Raw genomic sequence first — 13,832 nt, 5'->3', positions numbered from 1 at the left:
ATAAGCCATGTCATTTTCTCAAGCGTAGCCTAGAAATGTCAACCTAGTCATACATAAGTAACGTTGTTCAGTTAATAAAAAGCGGTCAGTTTTTTGCTAAAATGTCACGTCGAACGCATTGACGTCAACAATGCGTTTAAGTGTTCGCACGTTAGCTTCGAATCTATCAGCACAATTAAGTGCTGCAAATCTCCTTCCCACTATTAATTCGTCGGTTGATTTTAATTGCTTTATTCAAAGAAAATATGACCAACATAGTCAAAATTCGAAAAAGCGACTATGACATTAACAAATTACTAATCAAAATCAACCGAGAAACGTGGAAGAGAAAGCCCAAACAACACTTCCAAGTCAGCTGGCCGTGAAAGATTAAAAAAAAAGTCACAAATCCTATAATACTTTTATTAGGATTTGTGACGATCATTACAACCTTCCCAAATCCAACCGACTCCGAACTATTGCTTGGGAATAGACTCTACGGAGCCCCGGCGGTTCCTCCGTGTTTATCGAACATGTCTGATGCATATGATCAGCCATACTCCATCTGCAGCAGCCGGTTCGTGATGAACCGTTGGAGGCGCATTAAAGTGTTAAAAGGGTGATATGTTTCACTAAAGAACACTACATTACAATGATCAAAATGAAACTCCTTCACTTTAATATGTACCGTCAACCCCTGCGAACTTGGCCAGGGATTTCTCAATATGCTCATTTTCAAATCCAAAATAAGTAGCCATTCTTACCGACAACCTGACGAGACTCGCGCAATTCAATTTCCCCCATGTCTTCATTGATGTACGAAATGGGCATGCTTGAGATTCATATGAACTCAGCCGATTATACCCTTTTTGGACAATGTTGGATACGTATGTAGTACATGGTTGACCTTACAACACATCACGGCGGGGGTTTGCCAATTAATACCAACCTTGAAACAAACTGGTCACCTATCGACAAACTGGATTCCGATTATAGCCTTGATGTTAATTGCGGCGTTGGCGACCTTCGGATGACACCTCTGTCATGGCATCAGCAAGCCATGTAATGTGCCGGGATTACTCTCGTAGCCATAACGGTCTGGGTGACCGGTTCACAGCCGGCGATGGTGACTTCGAGCACGGGGACACCTTCTCCTGGCAAATAATTGGGATCCGGGGAAAGTACATACGTTGACTGGGGCACCAAGTTCGAATTAAACCGGATCGGCGTTTTTGGAACTAGATTCTTTAGGAAGCTGCGGGAAGTACATTTCGTGGGTTCAATACGAAACGCCACACTCCGTGGTTCGTTTATCAAACAGAGGAAGACCTCTTGAACTATCCGCGATTCGTCACCTGCAGCTAAAATCCCCCGGTTCTGCATCTTTGGTTCGCACTGCTCAGGAGCTGAAACAAACAAAAATTATATTTAGGTTATGACCGGATTGCACTGAATTGTTGGGAGAACTCACTGATGCTGCGGTCGCTGCAGTGGCATGATTCGAAGCTACCGGGCCATATGAAAGCTTCGGAACATCCTTTGGGTTTCCCGCATCTGTGAATAAGAGCTGTTTAATTAGTTTAATGATAAAAATATTATAACTCAATAAAACTTGCCTTTAGAATGCAAAAATAAAAAACTTCTTTCGCCTGCAAACTATTTTGAAGATGGCTGCTTGCTTCACTTGCTCACCGACTGAGCTGACAACAACAAAGTTGGCCAGATTAATATTATGCATTGCAAGAAAAGTTATCGCGCAAAGTTGTGCGAAAACACTAAGATATGCGCGGTTGCATATAATCGTTTTGGTGTCTTTCTGCGCGTTCAATCTTTAGCTAATTTTCGTACTTATTGTAAAAGACACAAACATGATATGATGTACTGGCGACGATCTAAGTACATACGATTTTGGACATTAAATAAAATTTAATGGACGCAAACATTTTTTGCGCGATAATCTACGGCAAAACGCGCAATACATTTATGTTTGCTGAGTAAAATTGCACATACAACATCGCTTCCCTGAAAATGACTTTTGAACGGCGTCGTGTTATTAGGTGGGTAAGGAACCAAGTTCATTTTCTGTAAACACGGCACCGCTCAAACGTCAAATTAGTGAGCTTAGCTCGATCCATTCTGATGATTGATTGAGGCATCAATGTGATGTTTGATTCTAATGCAACATTATTTTCATATGTCGCTAGATGTATGCTGATGTTCCAAGATTTCAAGTGAAGAACACTTGACATCAATATGAAGTTTAATTCTAATGTAACGTTTTATTCTGGTGTCGTTACATGTTTTCTGATGTTTCAAGTGAGCAACACTCGACATCAATATGATATTCGATTCTAATGTAACATTACAATCATCTTTCGTTAGATGTATTCTGATGTTTCAAGTGAGCAACACTTAACAACAATATGACATTTAATTTTAATGTAACGTTTCATTCTAGTGCCGTTATATGTATTCTGATGTTTTAAGTGAGCAATACATGACATCAATATGATGTTTGATTTTAATGTTACATTACATTTATCTGTCGTTAGATGTACTCTGATGTATCAAGCGAGCAACAGTTGAAATCAATAAAACATTTGATTATGATGTAACATTAAAAGATTTTGTCTTTGGATGTTATTTGATGTTAAATTCAACATCACAATGAACTTTGATTTCAATGTTACATGTAAATCTTATGTATTACTGTGTACTTAAATGTTACATTGAAGTCTAAGTACATTAGGAGAACAACGACATACATCAAATGTTAAGGTTTTATAGATGTATGCTGATGTTTTCTACATTACAATTTCTATTCGGGCACGTGTTATTATTATTTTTTTTAGCATTTTACACGTTGCCCTCAAGGCCAAGGCGAAATCCCTTTTTAGAGGCAAAATTTTCACAGTTTGACCTGGCGGATCGTATCCGCCGCAAATGCAGTTGCTTTTTAAGGCCAACCGTTCGTACAACAGCCTGACCCGACGGATCGTATCCGTCGCTAAGGCAAGTTCCCTTCGAAAGGCGAACTTTTTACAACCTGACCCGACGACGGATCGTATCCGCCGCTAAGGTAGTTGCCTTTGAAGGTCAACTTTTTGTACAACAGCCTGACCCGACGGATCGTATCCGCCGCTAAGGCAAGCTCCCTTCGAAAGGCGAACTTTTTACAACCTGACCCGACGGATCGTATCCGCCGCTAAGGTAGTTGCCTTTGAAGGTCAACTTTTCTTTCAACAGCTTGACCCGACGGATCGTATCCGTCGCTAAGGCAAGTTTCCTTTTGAGGCGAACTTTTACAGCCTGACCCGGCGGATCGTATCCGCCGCTGAGGCAAGTTCCCTCCTAAGGTGAACTTTTCAGCCTGGCCCGACGAATCGAGTTCGTCGCTAAGGCAACCACATGATTGATACAGAAAAAAAATGTGCTTGATTTCCCAACTTTTGCAAAAGTTGCTTGAGGGTTTTACTTACATTTTCCGATACTCAAAGGCAGCGTGGATTGTTCTCGTCGCCAGATGTGATACTTTGGAGTTTAATTAACTGTTAGAATCTAATAATAAGCTTTTATTTAAACTCTATAGAAACTACACTAAGAACTTCGTAGCACTTTGACGTAGGTACGTCTGCACACCAGAGAAACTAATTCACGAATGCTTTACTGTACCATCGGGTTGCTTGGATCAGTGAATCATTCACCACAGCCTCCATTAATCCAGCCGAATCAGCAATCTGCTCTATGTAACGTTCTTGGCTCAGAAAGAAATCTCCTTCTTTGTTTCGCTTCACTTCCATTCCTAAATACCAGTTGACTTCTCCCAATGATGTGAGCGTGGATCTGATCTCCAAAGCCTTCTCCGTCTCAATTATTAGATTGTTGTCCTCGCTTGCAATCAAAATGTCGTCCACGTAAACTAATACATAGCAATGATGTCCTCCTTTGAGCTTCACATACAGTAGACGTTCGCTCGGTGCACACGCTTTAACTGCAATGCTTTTTAACAGCAAGTCCGCTAAGTGCAACAATTTTGCAGTTATCGCACCGCTATCCTTCAAAACGAAACGTCAACAGCGATGCGATGTTTTTAGCATGCACTTTTGTTGCAGTGCGATGTTTTTCGTATGCACATTGGCTGCATTCTGCAGCAACTGACAGTTCTTTGACGTCTGTCAGTCGTTGCAGTTATCGAATTTTATTCGCTAAGTGAAACGTAAACATGTTGCAGTTATCGAACGTCTACTGTACAAGCATGGATCCGATTCACTTCGCTTGAAACCTTGACGCTCCAGTTCCGCATCAAGCCGTTGGTTCCACGCCTTAGCAGCCTGCTTCAACCCGTATAAGCTCTTGAACAATCGGTAGACTTTGCGTTCACTTCCTTTGATCACAAATCCAGGTGGTTGTTGCATATAGATCTCCTCCTCAAGGATGCCGTTTAGGAAGGCAGTCTTGATATCATATTGGCGTACAGACATTCCTCTCTTTGCAGCCACCGCCAATAATGTACGAAAGGTTGCTTGACGTACAACAGGTGCAAACATTTCATCATAATCGACGCCATACTGTTGACTAAATCCTTTTGCTACAAGTCTCGCCTTAAATCTTGAAATTTCTCCGTTGGAATCTTTTTTTATTTTGTAGACCCATTTGGCACCGATCGCTTTTCTCCCAGCAGGTAGTTCAACCAACTTCCACGTATTGTTATCTTCGATCGAATTCATTTCTTCCATCATGGCCATCTTCCATTCCTCCTTATGGTTGCTCGAAATAGCTTCTGCAAATGTTGTTGGCTCCTCCTGACATTCTGTTACTGCCCATATACGCTCGAACCATTTCGGGGGAACTCCTTTCGTTTGCCTCGAAGATCGTCTGGGAGTGATTTCATCATGATTCGATTCATCTTCATAATGCACTTCCGGGCTCGCATCTCCATCTGCAACTGGCTCGACTGGTTCAGCCTCTGCTTCCGGTTCCGGTTCTGGCTCGGGTTCCGCTTCAGGCTCATCGTTCGGTACTTGAGGTACAGGAATTTCCTTCTCCAGACTTACTACAACATCATTAAAATTCTGTTCTGCAATTTCCGACTCCTGATATAGGTATTCATCAAATTTTGCGTCTCTGCTGATAGTGATAGTACAATTCATCCGGTTCAGAAAGCGGTATGCTTTGCAACCATCCGCGTATCCAACGAACGTCAGCTTCTCTGCCTTCTTGTCAAGCTTCCTACGTCTCTGTTTTGGAATGTGCACGAAAGCTGTTGATCCAAATATCCGCATATGTGTGTACGATGGCTTCTTTCCGTAGTAGACTTCAAAAGGAGTTTTGCTTGACGATGATGTTGGTAAGCGATTTTGAATGTAGTTTGCTGTTGCTATGGCTTCTCCCCAAAACTTTTTCTCCAGCTTCGACTCGGCCAGCATACATCTCATCATTTCCACCAAATATCGATTCTTCCTCTCCGCTACACCATTCTGTTGAGGGCTGTAGGGAGCGGTGTGCTGCATCCGGATTCCATTATCTGCACAAAATTGCTTCAGCTTTCCATTGTTGAATTCGCCTCTACCGTCTGCTCGCATGATTCTTGGTTTCCTTCCAAACTGATTCTCAATCAAATGAACGTATTGTTGAATCCTAATGAAAGCTTCCGATTTGCATCTCATCAAATATACTTCAGTATAGCGAGAAATAGTCGTCGACGATCACCAAACAAAATCGGTTTCCGCTCGGCGTGCACTCTTCGAATGGTCCACACAAATCCATGTGAATCAGGTCACCCACGGCTACGGTTCGACTTTCCGACTCTTTCGAGAATGAAGCACGACTCTGCTTTCCTTCGCAACACGTATCACAAATGGTTCGAACGCCACAGCTCTGCATCGTCATTCCGGTTCCCATTTCCTCTCGGACAATCCGCATAATCGCATCCGCATTCCGGTGTCCCAATCGGCGATGCCACAGGTGAATACATTGTTGGGAATGGTCAGCTACAGTCACCAAAACTCTCTCAGGTCCTGTCTTCAGATGATACAAGCCTCCTTTGCGCTCTCCAATCAGGTATACGACATCGTCCTTCATAATCTTGCACATTGTCTTGTTGACCACGACTTCGAATCCTTCATCGGTTATCTTGCTAACGCTCAACAAACTTCCGGCAAGTGCTGGAACGTGGTAGACATCGGACAGCTTCACCTTGACTCCTTTACCTTCTTCATTTACGCCTCGAAATACACCGGCACCAATACCGGTTCCGACCACCTTGTTTCCGTCCGCCAAACTGATACTTGTTTTTCGCGACACATCCAAACTATCCAGCATGCGTACATCGTTCGTCATGTGGGAGGTTGCTCCAGAGTCCAATAGCCACAAAGCGCCACCAGTTTGCTCACCAGCCGCCAAGCACATCTCGACTTCATCGTTCGTTGCTAGCTTCACTTTTTGCTCTCTCGGTTTCTGCTGCTTTCTCTTGTCACTCACGAGCTTCTTGCAATCCCGACGAAAATGACCAGTTTCTCCACAGTAATGACAGGTTAGCTTCTGTTTCAAGAATGGTTTTCGTGATTCATCTCCGCCAGTCCGTAAAACCTTCTCAATCGATTGATTTTCTTCACGCCGCTTCCATTCATCAAGGAGTTTGCCTTTTACGTATTCCAGGGTTAAATCCGCTTCTGGTCGACTCTCCAACGCCGTAATGAGACTTCCGTACGATTCAGGTAAGCTTGATAGGATCATGGCCACTACCCAGTGTTCTTTCAGCTCTTCTCCCATAGCGATCAGTTCGTGGTAAGTCCGTAACGCGTCCCACATCTCCTTGCTTGATGCAGCTCGAATAACATGGGAAAGTTGTCCATCTTCGACTGAGAGTCCAATCAGTGCGCGCGCCTTCGCATCTTTCGTGATCCAGTCGGCCGGCGGATTTTCAGGCTTCTGTTCAGTCACGACATTCAACAAGTCTTCTTGAATCAGCACAAGCTCCATTCGAAATTTCCACACAGCATAATTGGCATCACCTAGCTTCTTGAAGGACGTCTTGAGATCACCCATCGCGCTGGAACTTCTCCTTGAACTTCTCGGAATTGCTGGTAACGGTTCTACAGTTCGGATAGCGTTCTCCTCTTCAACGAGTTCTCCTGGGCTCATAACCTATTGGTAATTGAGCAGACAATTGACTTAAACACGTCTTTATGGTTTGAAGTGTAATTCAGGAATGATTTATTAAGCTAGTATGACACTCTTTGACCAATGCCAAATGTTTGACCACTTTTGACAGTTAAATTTTGACCAAGGTGTACCTGGCAAACAAAAATATTTGTCACTCTCGAAAAACGAATAGGGACAAACAGAGCCAAACAACCTGCCAAAATTTATCTGTCAAAAGTGGTCAAATATTTGGCGTCTGGGCAAAGAGTGTAATAGCACCCTTACTCTAAGTTTTCTACTAATGTCAAATAACAGTGCGACGGCTTTGCCTACTGTGATCAATGGGTTGCCTCGTTCATCAACAAATTATTGGTGGTGCCTCTTTTGCCCACGGTGCGTTCAACGCCCATCCGAAAAATATATCGGCTTACCAAGAAATCCGATCCTCGTTCGCCAGTTGTAGTATTCTACCCAAGTAACCACGAAGCCGTATATAAGTGCACCAATTTTGCCATATATTGATAATTAAAATTGTGAATATAATGCTGCATTACTTTAAACACCTCATTAAAGTAATATTAAAGTCGAAAAGGGCCCCACTAAAATCCAATTAGTGCCACATATTGCAGCACGCTGACAGCCATTGCTAAAGTAACATAAATGCATGTGCTGTACATTTGCATTTGCACATGCTTGATACGTGCAACTAGAAAAACCAAAACAAAAATCTATTTTTAGCACCGGTTTCGTTATCGACGGTACTGATGCCCACGTGAATGTTTTGACCTTTATTTTTTTGTCGCCGGGTCGGGAGTCGAACCAGAAGTGTTGAAGACCGCTAGATGAGTTCCATACGCGCTGGTGCCTTGGACCGTTTCTGCTGCAGTGATAACAACAGATATTTCATTAACTTAAAGGAAACTGTTCTTCTGTCTCAATCATTGCAGTAGAGGGCAAAACGACTATGTCATATGTAATAGAATACAGTAATTTATCACAATCTGATAAATTACTGATAAATACATAATGCATTTTCGAAGATATTTAATCAATATAAGAAAATTAAAAGCACGATTAAAACACCCTTCGCTTCGCATACTGCTCATATGCTAATTGTGGTTTCCATCATTATTGGCATGTGATAGCAGCCTACAGAAAAGAGAAAAGGTCATCTTTAAAAAGGTTTTGCTGTCGTCGATCGGTGGCTCAAACGGGGATTAAGTTGGCCGGGAGTCGAACCAGAAACGTTGAAGACCGCTTGAGTTGACCGTAAAGTTGTTCAATCTTCTTGATTTCATTTGTTTACCATTAGAGTCAAGCTTTTCTAGTTGTATTGTTAGAGCAAACTTTGCTAGTTTGTGCATTGCATTTGTTCAGTTTTTGCAGTGTTGAATTATTGAAGTATCTTATATCACCATTTAATCAGGGGGTGCGACACTGTAATCTTTTTGGAATCAGTTCAAAAGATTCGAAAAGATTGTAATTGTATTTTTTTATTGAAAACGATTTTTATTCAAAATGATTCGGCGGGATTAATATCAAAACGAACACCTGACAATTATATAAACAAAAATGGATCATTTCATTCAGTGTTTGTTTTGGTTTTTAAGAGCGCTGGTCGTTGAGGGGTTGAGGGAAACCCTTTTGATGAGAAATTGAAGGTAGTTATTTAAATAATTTACGCTCGAATTTACAACTTATTCTAAAATTACTAGTTTTATATTTCAGATGTGGAAAAAAGTATCCGGGTTTCAATGCGGCATTACTACTGCGGTCGCGCCCTTCCACACACAAAAATTCAACGTGATTCTGCCTCCACCGACAATCACCCTTATTCGGCGCGGCGTGTGAGGTGATGCGACAATTCTCACCTCGTCGTCGCATGACTCTTGTCACCCGATTCCGGTTGTCGACGCGAGTGAGGTGAGAGGTTCACTTTTGCTGCAACTGAGAGAATGAACGTAAACAAACATCTTGTTCATCTGAAGAACTGTCAGACTGGCGTGTTACAAGGTGTTACGTGAAAGCTTTCGGATTATGGCGTATCTGAAGAATGTTATTTTTAATGCTTTTTTAATATTGTCAGATTTCACCATTTTTCGAATAAAATATGTAAGAAATTAACCTGTATATACACGTTTTTTTATTCTCAATAAAAAAAAGTATTTTATATGGATTTTTGGCGGATTTTATTCGCATTTCTGAAAACACCAATTGATCGAGCATTTGGCCCTTATCGCAGTTGCCACCTGTAAATTCGTACTTCCAAACATCAAACAGGCGGATTCGTTTTGGGGAAATATTTTTTTGCTAATATCTTAAAACTAATTAGTTAGTTTTGTGGTGTATTTTGTGCAATGAGTTGCTTCGAATTCTGGTTCAGTGATGACGAGATCGAGGAAGAAGAGGAACATTTAGATTTTGTTCGTCTCGAACGTCGAAGATTGCGGGATATGAGTAACCCGTTGGAGATACCGGAAGATTCGTAAGTATTTTTATGGTAACAAATTTGTTCCATACATTAACATGGGAAGCTTTTCCACTTTCAGATTCATATCATACTTTCGAGTAACAAAGGATTTGTTCAGATATTTGATGGACAACGTGGGAAACAAATTAGGAGGATCTGTAAAATCCTCATCCGTTCCACCGATGCTCAGATTAACAGCAGCGTTGAGGTTCTTTGCGGAAGGAAGTTACCAAAAGGGAGTTGGTAACGACTTGTTCGCAGGGATGGCTCAGCCAACGCTTTCGAAAGCATTGTCATCTGTTATTGAAGCTTTTGAGGTCGAAATTTGTCCGGTGGCAATACAGTTCCCCACATCAGAAGCAGAGAAAGATGAAATTAAACGCAGTTTCTATGAAAAAACCGGTTTCCCTGGTGTAATCGGGTGCGTCGATGGCACACATGTCAAGATCTTCAAACCCATTAGTCACATCCAACACCTGTATTACAACAGGAAAGGGTTCCATAGCTTGAACGTCATGCTGGTAAGTGTTAAATGCATGAATTATACCTAGAAAATGTGTTAATATATCTGCTTATATGTTTTTAGGTTTGTGATCATCGGCAGTTTATTCGATATGTCGATGCCAACAGCCCTGGTGCCAATCACGATTCATTCATATGGAACAACAACGAATTAGATGCTGTTTTGAATCAAAATTATCGAAATGGAGAAACCAACACATGGCTTTTAGGTGAGTTACAAAGGTTTAGCAAAGTGTGAATATGGATGCAAATATAACAGGTTCCTTAGACACATCTCATTTAGCCGGTTCCTGTACAACGATTGAACCGTACGATTTACAGCACTAAGAAGAAATAAGGAAACAAATTCATGGACGTATCCTTATAGGTTCTGAGACCATTTAATCAGACAAGACCTATTTTGGGCACTTTCCACTATAATTCAGCCAAATCCACACCAACTGACGTGCATTTTTGTACACAACTAGATGTACTGCCGTGAATCGCATATTTGTCCCATTTGCATAGGAAATCCAGCAAAGATGGGACTGATATGCGATTCACGGCAGTGTATATGTTATGAAATTGACTTAGGATTTTCCATATCCACACATGTCTATGCTATATCATTAATCAATAGCATTTACTATTCTTATCAAGATTCTTATCAATTGCAGGTGATGCAGGATATCCTCTAAAACCGTATTTAATTACACCATTTCGGTCATCTGCAAATCTACCGAACTCCTCGAGGCAAACAAAGTTCAATGAAATTCATTCAAAAACCAGAAATATAATCGAGAGGACTATCGGAGTAATGAAGAATGTGTTCCGATGCATATTGGCAGCACGTCAATTACACTATAAACCTGAAAAAGCAGCAAGAATTGTAAATGTGTGCTGTGCGTTGCATAATTTGAGGAAAAGGTTCAATGTACCCGAAGACAACATACAATGGGAAGAGCCGGACGACAATGAAGTATTGGATCCTCCATATGAAGGCGAACCAGATGCATCAGCAAATGAAATAAGAGAAGAAATAATGTATTCTATCACGTAAATTTACAATTAACTTGTATGTATTTATAATAAGTGAAAATAAATCTTAAATACATATATGGATACATTGATTTTTTTTATGTTTTTATTAGTGTGTATTTTAACTAAAAGCTAATTCTACACTACTTCCACAGAGAACAGACGTCTCTTCGCTTTCTGCCTTGTGTAAAACTTTGTAACGGTCATATCAGAGTATGTGGCTATGCTCCCGTTGCGCGGCGCTAGCATCCCATCACTTACATTGTTGTGTTGTCAAATTTGTTTCCAGTGCTCGCTCGTGTCGCTTTGCGGGCTAGTGTATTTTAACGATGAACACTGCCATCGTGGGGTCAAATCGACTTTATATGTGGGGCAGTCTCCGTTGGTGGCGTTGAGGTACACTTAAATCCTTTACACACGATTTCGACGTATTTTTGTTCGAGCTTAAACGTCTGTTCTCTGTGCTACTTTCTTGTTAATTGTGATATTCACTTAATATGTATACGAAAATTTTCAACGGTCTGTCAAACCAACTAAGGGTGAATAAGAATTATGTGGTGCGGGGGCATTTGGGAAGAGGGTCCTGTAACTAAGAATTGCTTCAAAATTTTGTCCAGGGATTTTTCGAGAATTCCTTCAGAGGTTCTTTTTTATTCTTGATTTTCTCCAGCGATTTTTTTGGGGATTTCTCCACGGATACCCTCAGAAAGTCCTCCAGGGATCCCATCAGGAATATTTCTAGTGATACCTTCGCGAATTCCTCAAAGGATTCCTTCAGCGTTCTTGTTAGAGATTTCTTGGAAAATTTCGGTATAGTATAGGAGAACGAGATTCCGAGAAACATCCCAATAATTTTTTCTTAAGCTCCTCTAAGGATTTCGTCGAGAATTCCTCCAAATAAATAAATTTTCTATATGAATTCTAGCAGATCTTATCAAAGAATAATCAGAGAAACTCTAGCGGGAATAGGGTCCCTGCTAATAGCACGCATGTCCTATAAAGCATTATGTGACTCTTATAAGACTAAATTTGGTCATATAGTTGTATCGATTCATAAACACATGTGTGCTACTAGGAAGAAATTCTTGCGGAATTCTCAGAGGAATTCTAGCAGAATTTCTAGAGGAATTCTAGAAAAATTCCCAGTGGTAATCTAGCAGAATTCTAGCTCAGAGGCATTCTGGGGAAATTCTAACGGAATTCCCAGTGAAATTATAGCGAAATGCCTGGAAAAAAAATTCTTGCAGAATTACCAGGGGAATTCTAGCAGAATTCCGAGGGGAATTCTAGTGGAATTCCCAGTGGAATTCTAGCGAAACTCTAACGGAATCATCAGAGAAATTCAAGTGGAATTGCCAGAGGAATTCTAGCGAATTTCTCAGAGGAATTTTAGCGGGATTCCCAGAAGGATTATAGTGGAATTCCCAGAACAATTCTAGTCGAATTCCAAGAAGAATTCTAACGAAACTCTCAGATGAATTCTAGCAGAATTCTCAGAGGAATTCTAGCGAAATTTCTAGAGCATTTCTTGCATAAAAGTGCTCAGGAGTTTCTCCGGGAATTCCTCCAGGAGTTCCTCTAGGATTCCTGGAATTCCTCAAGTTGTTCCTCCAGGATTCCTGAAATTCACGGAAATTCTTGCAGGAGTTCCTCCGGGAATTTTTTAAAGAGTTCCTGAAATTCCTCCAGAAGTTTCTTATGAGTTTCTCCGCAAATTCCTACAGGAGTTTCTCTGGGAATTCCTACAGGAGTTCCTAAGAGGATTCTTCCTGACATTCTTCCAGGAGTTCCACCGGGAATAAGGAGTTCCTTCGGGAATTCTTTCAGGAATTCCTCCGAGAATTCCTTCGGGAATTCCTCCAAAATTTCTCCAAAACTTCTCCGGGAATTCCCAAAGAAAATTCCGTCAGGAGTTCTTCCGGGAACTATTCCAAGAATTTCTCCGAGAATTCTGTCAGGAATTTCATTAAATATTCTTCCAGTAGTTCCACCGGAAATTCTTTCAGGAGTTTCTCCGTGATTCAGTAATTTCTCCAAAAATTCCTGTAGAAAAAAATCCTGAGGAACTCCTGGAAGAGTTGCCGAAAAAACTCCTGGAAGAATTCTTTGAGGAGCTCCTGGAAGAATTTCCGGAGATATTCCTGGTAGAATCCTCGGACAAACTCCTGCAATAATTCCTAGAGAAACTCCTGGAAGAATTCTTGGAGGAATTCTTAGAAGAAATCTCGCAGGAACTTATGGATTATCCCTGCAGGAACTTCTGTAAAAGTTCCCGAAGAAACTTCTGCGGTATTCTTTGAAGTAACTCCTGGAAGGATTCCTAGAGGCATTATTGGAAGAACTCTTGGATTAATTTCCGGAAGAACTCATGAAGAAACCCCCTCCTGAAGGTGCTCCTTAAAGAATTCTCATAGAAACTCCCGCAAGAATCTCCTCAGGAATTCCTAAAAAAAACTCCCGGAGGAAGACCTGCAAGAGTTCTTAGAGGAACTCCTGGAAGATTTCTTGGAGGAACTCCTGGAAGAATTATTGGAGGAAGGCCTGAAAGAAATCCCGGAGATATTCCTGCAACAATTCCCGAGAAAACTCCTCAGAAATCACCAAAGGAAATCCTGGAAAAATTACCGGAGCGACTCTTGGAGGAATTACTGGAGGAACTCCTGCAGAATTCCTGGAGGTAATCCTTCAGAAACCTCCGGGA

The 13,832-nt window shown here is 41.3% G+C and overlaps 1 protein-coding gene across 1 annotated transcript; it reads left to right on the top strand.

The window, feature by feature from the left end:
- Positions 1-8,957: 8,957 nt before the first annotated feature.
- On the top strand, positions 8,958-12,090 carry LOC109422908 (putative nuclease HARBI1). The gene is made up of 4 exons (XM_062853399.1): positions 8,958-9,607; positions 9,672-10,113; positions 10,179-10,323; positions 10,771-12,090. The coding sequence occupies exons 1-4, from the start codon at positions 9,480-9,482 to the stop codon at positions 11,151-11,153; spliced, it is 1,098 nt and encodes a 365-aa protein (XP_062709383.1). The 5' UTR covers positions 8,958-9,479; the 3' UTR covers positions 11,154-12,090.
- Positions 12,091-13,832: the final 1,742 nt, after the last annotated feature.

The sequence above is a fragment of the Aedes albopictus genome, chromosome 2, assembly GCF_035046485.1.
Source record: "Aedes albopictus strain Foshan chromosome 2, AalbF5, whole genome shotgun sequence".
Classification (NCBI taxonomy): Eukaryota; Metazoa; Arthropoda; class Insecta; order Diptera; family Culicidae; genus Aedes; species Aedes albopictus.
The sequence above is the reverse complement of the archived record's forward strand: the minus strand, read 5'-3'. Positions and strand labels throughout refer to the sequence as shown.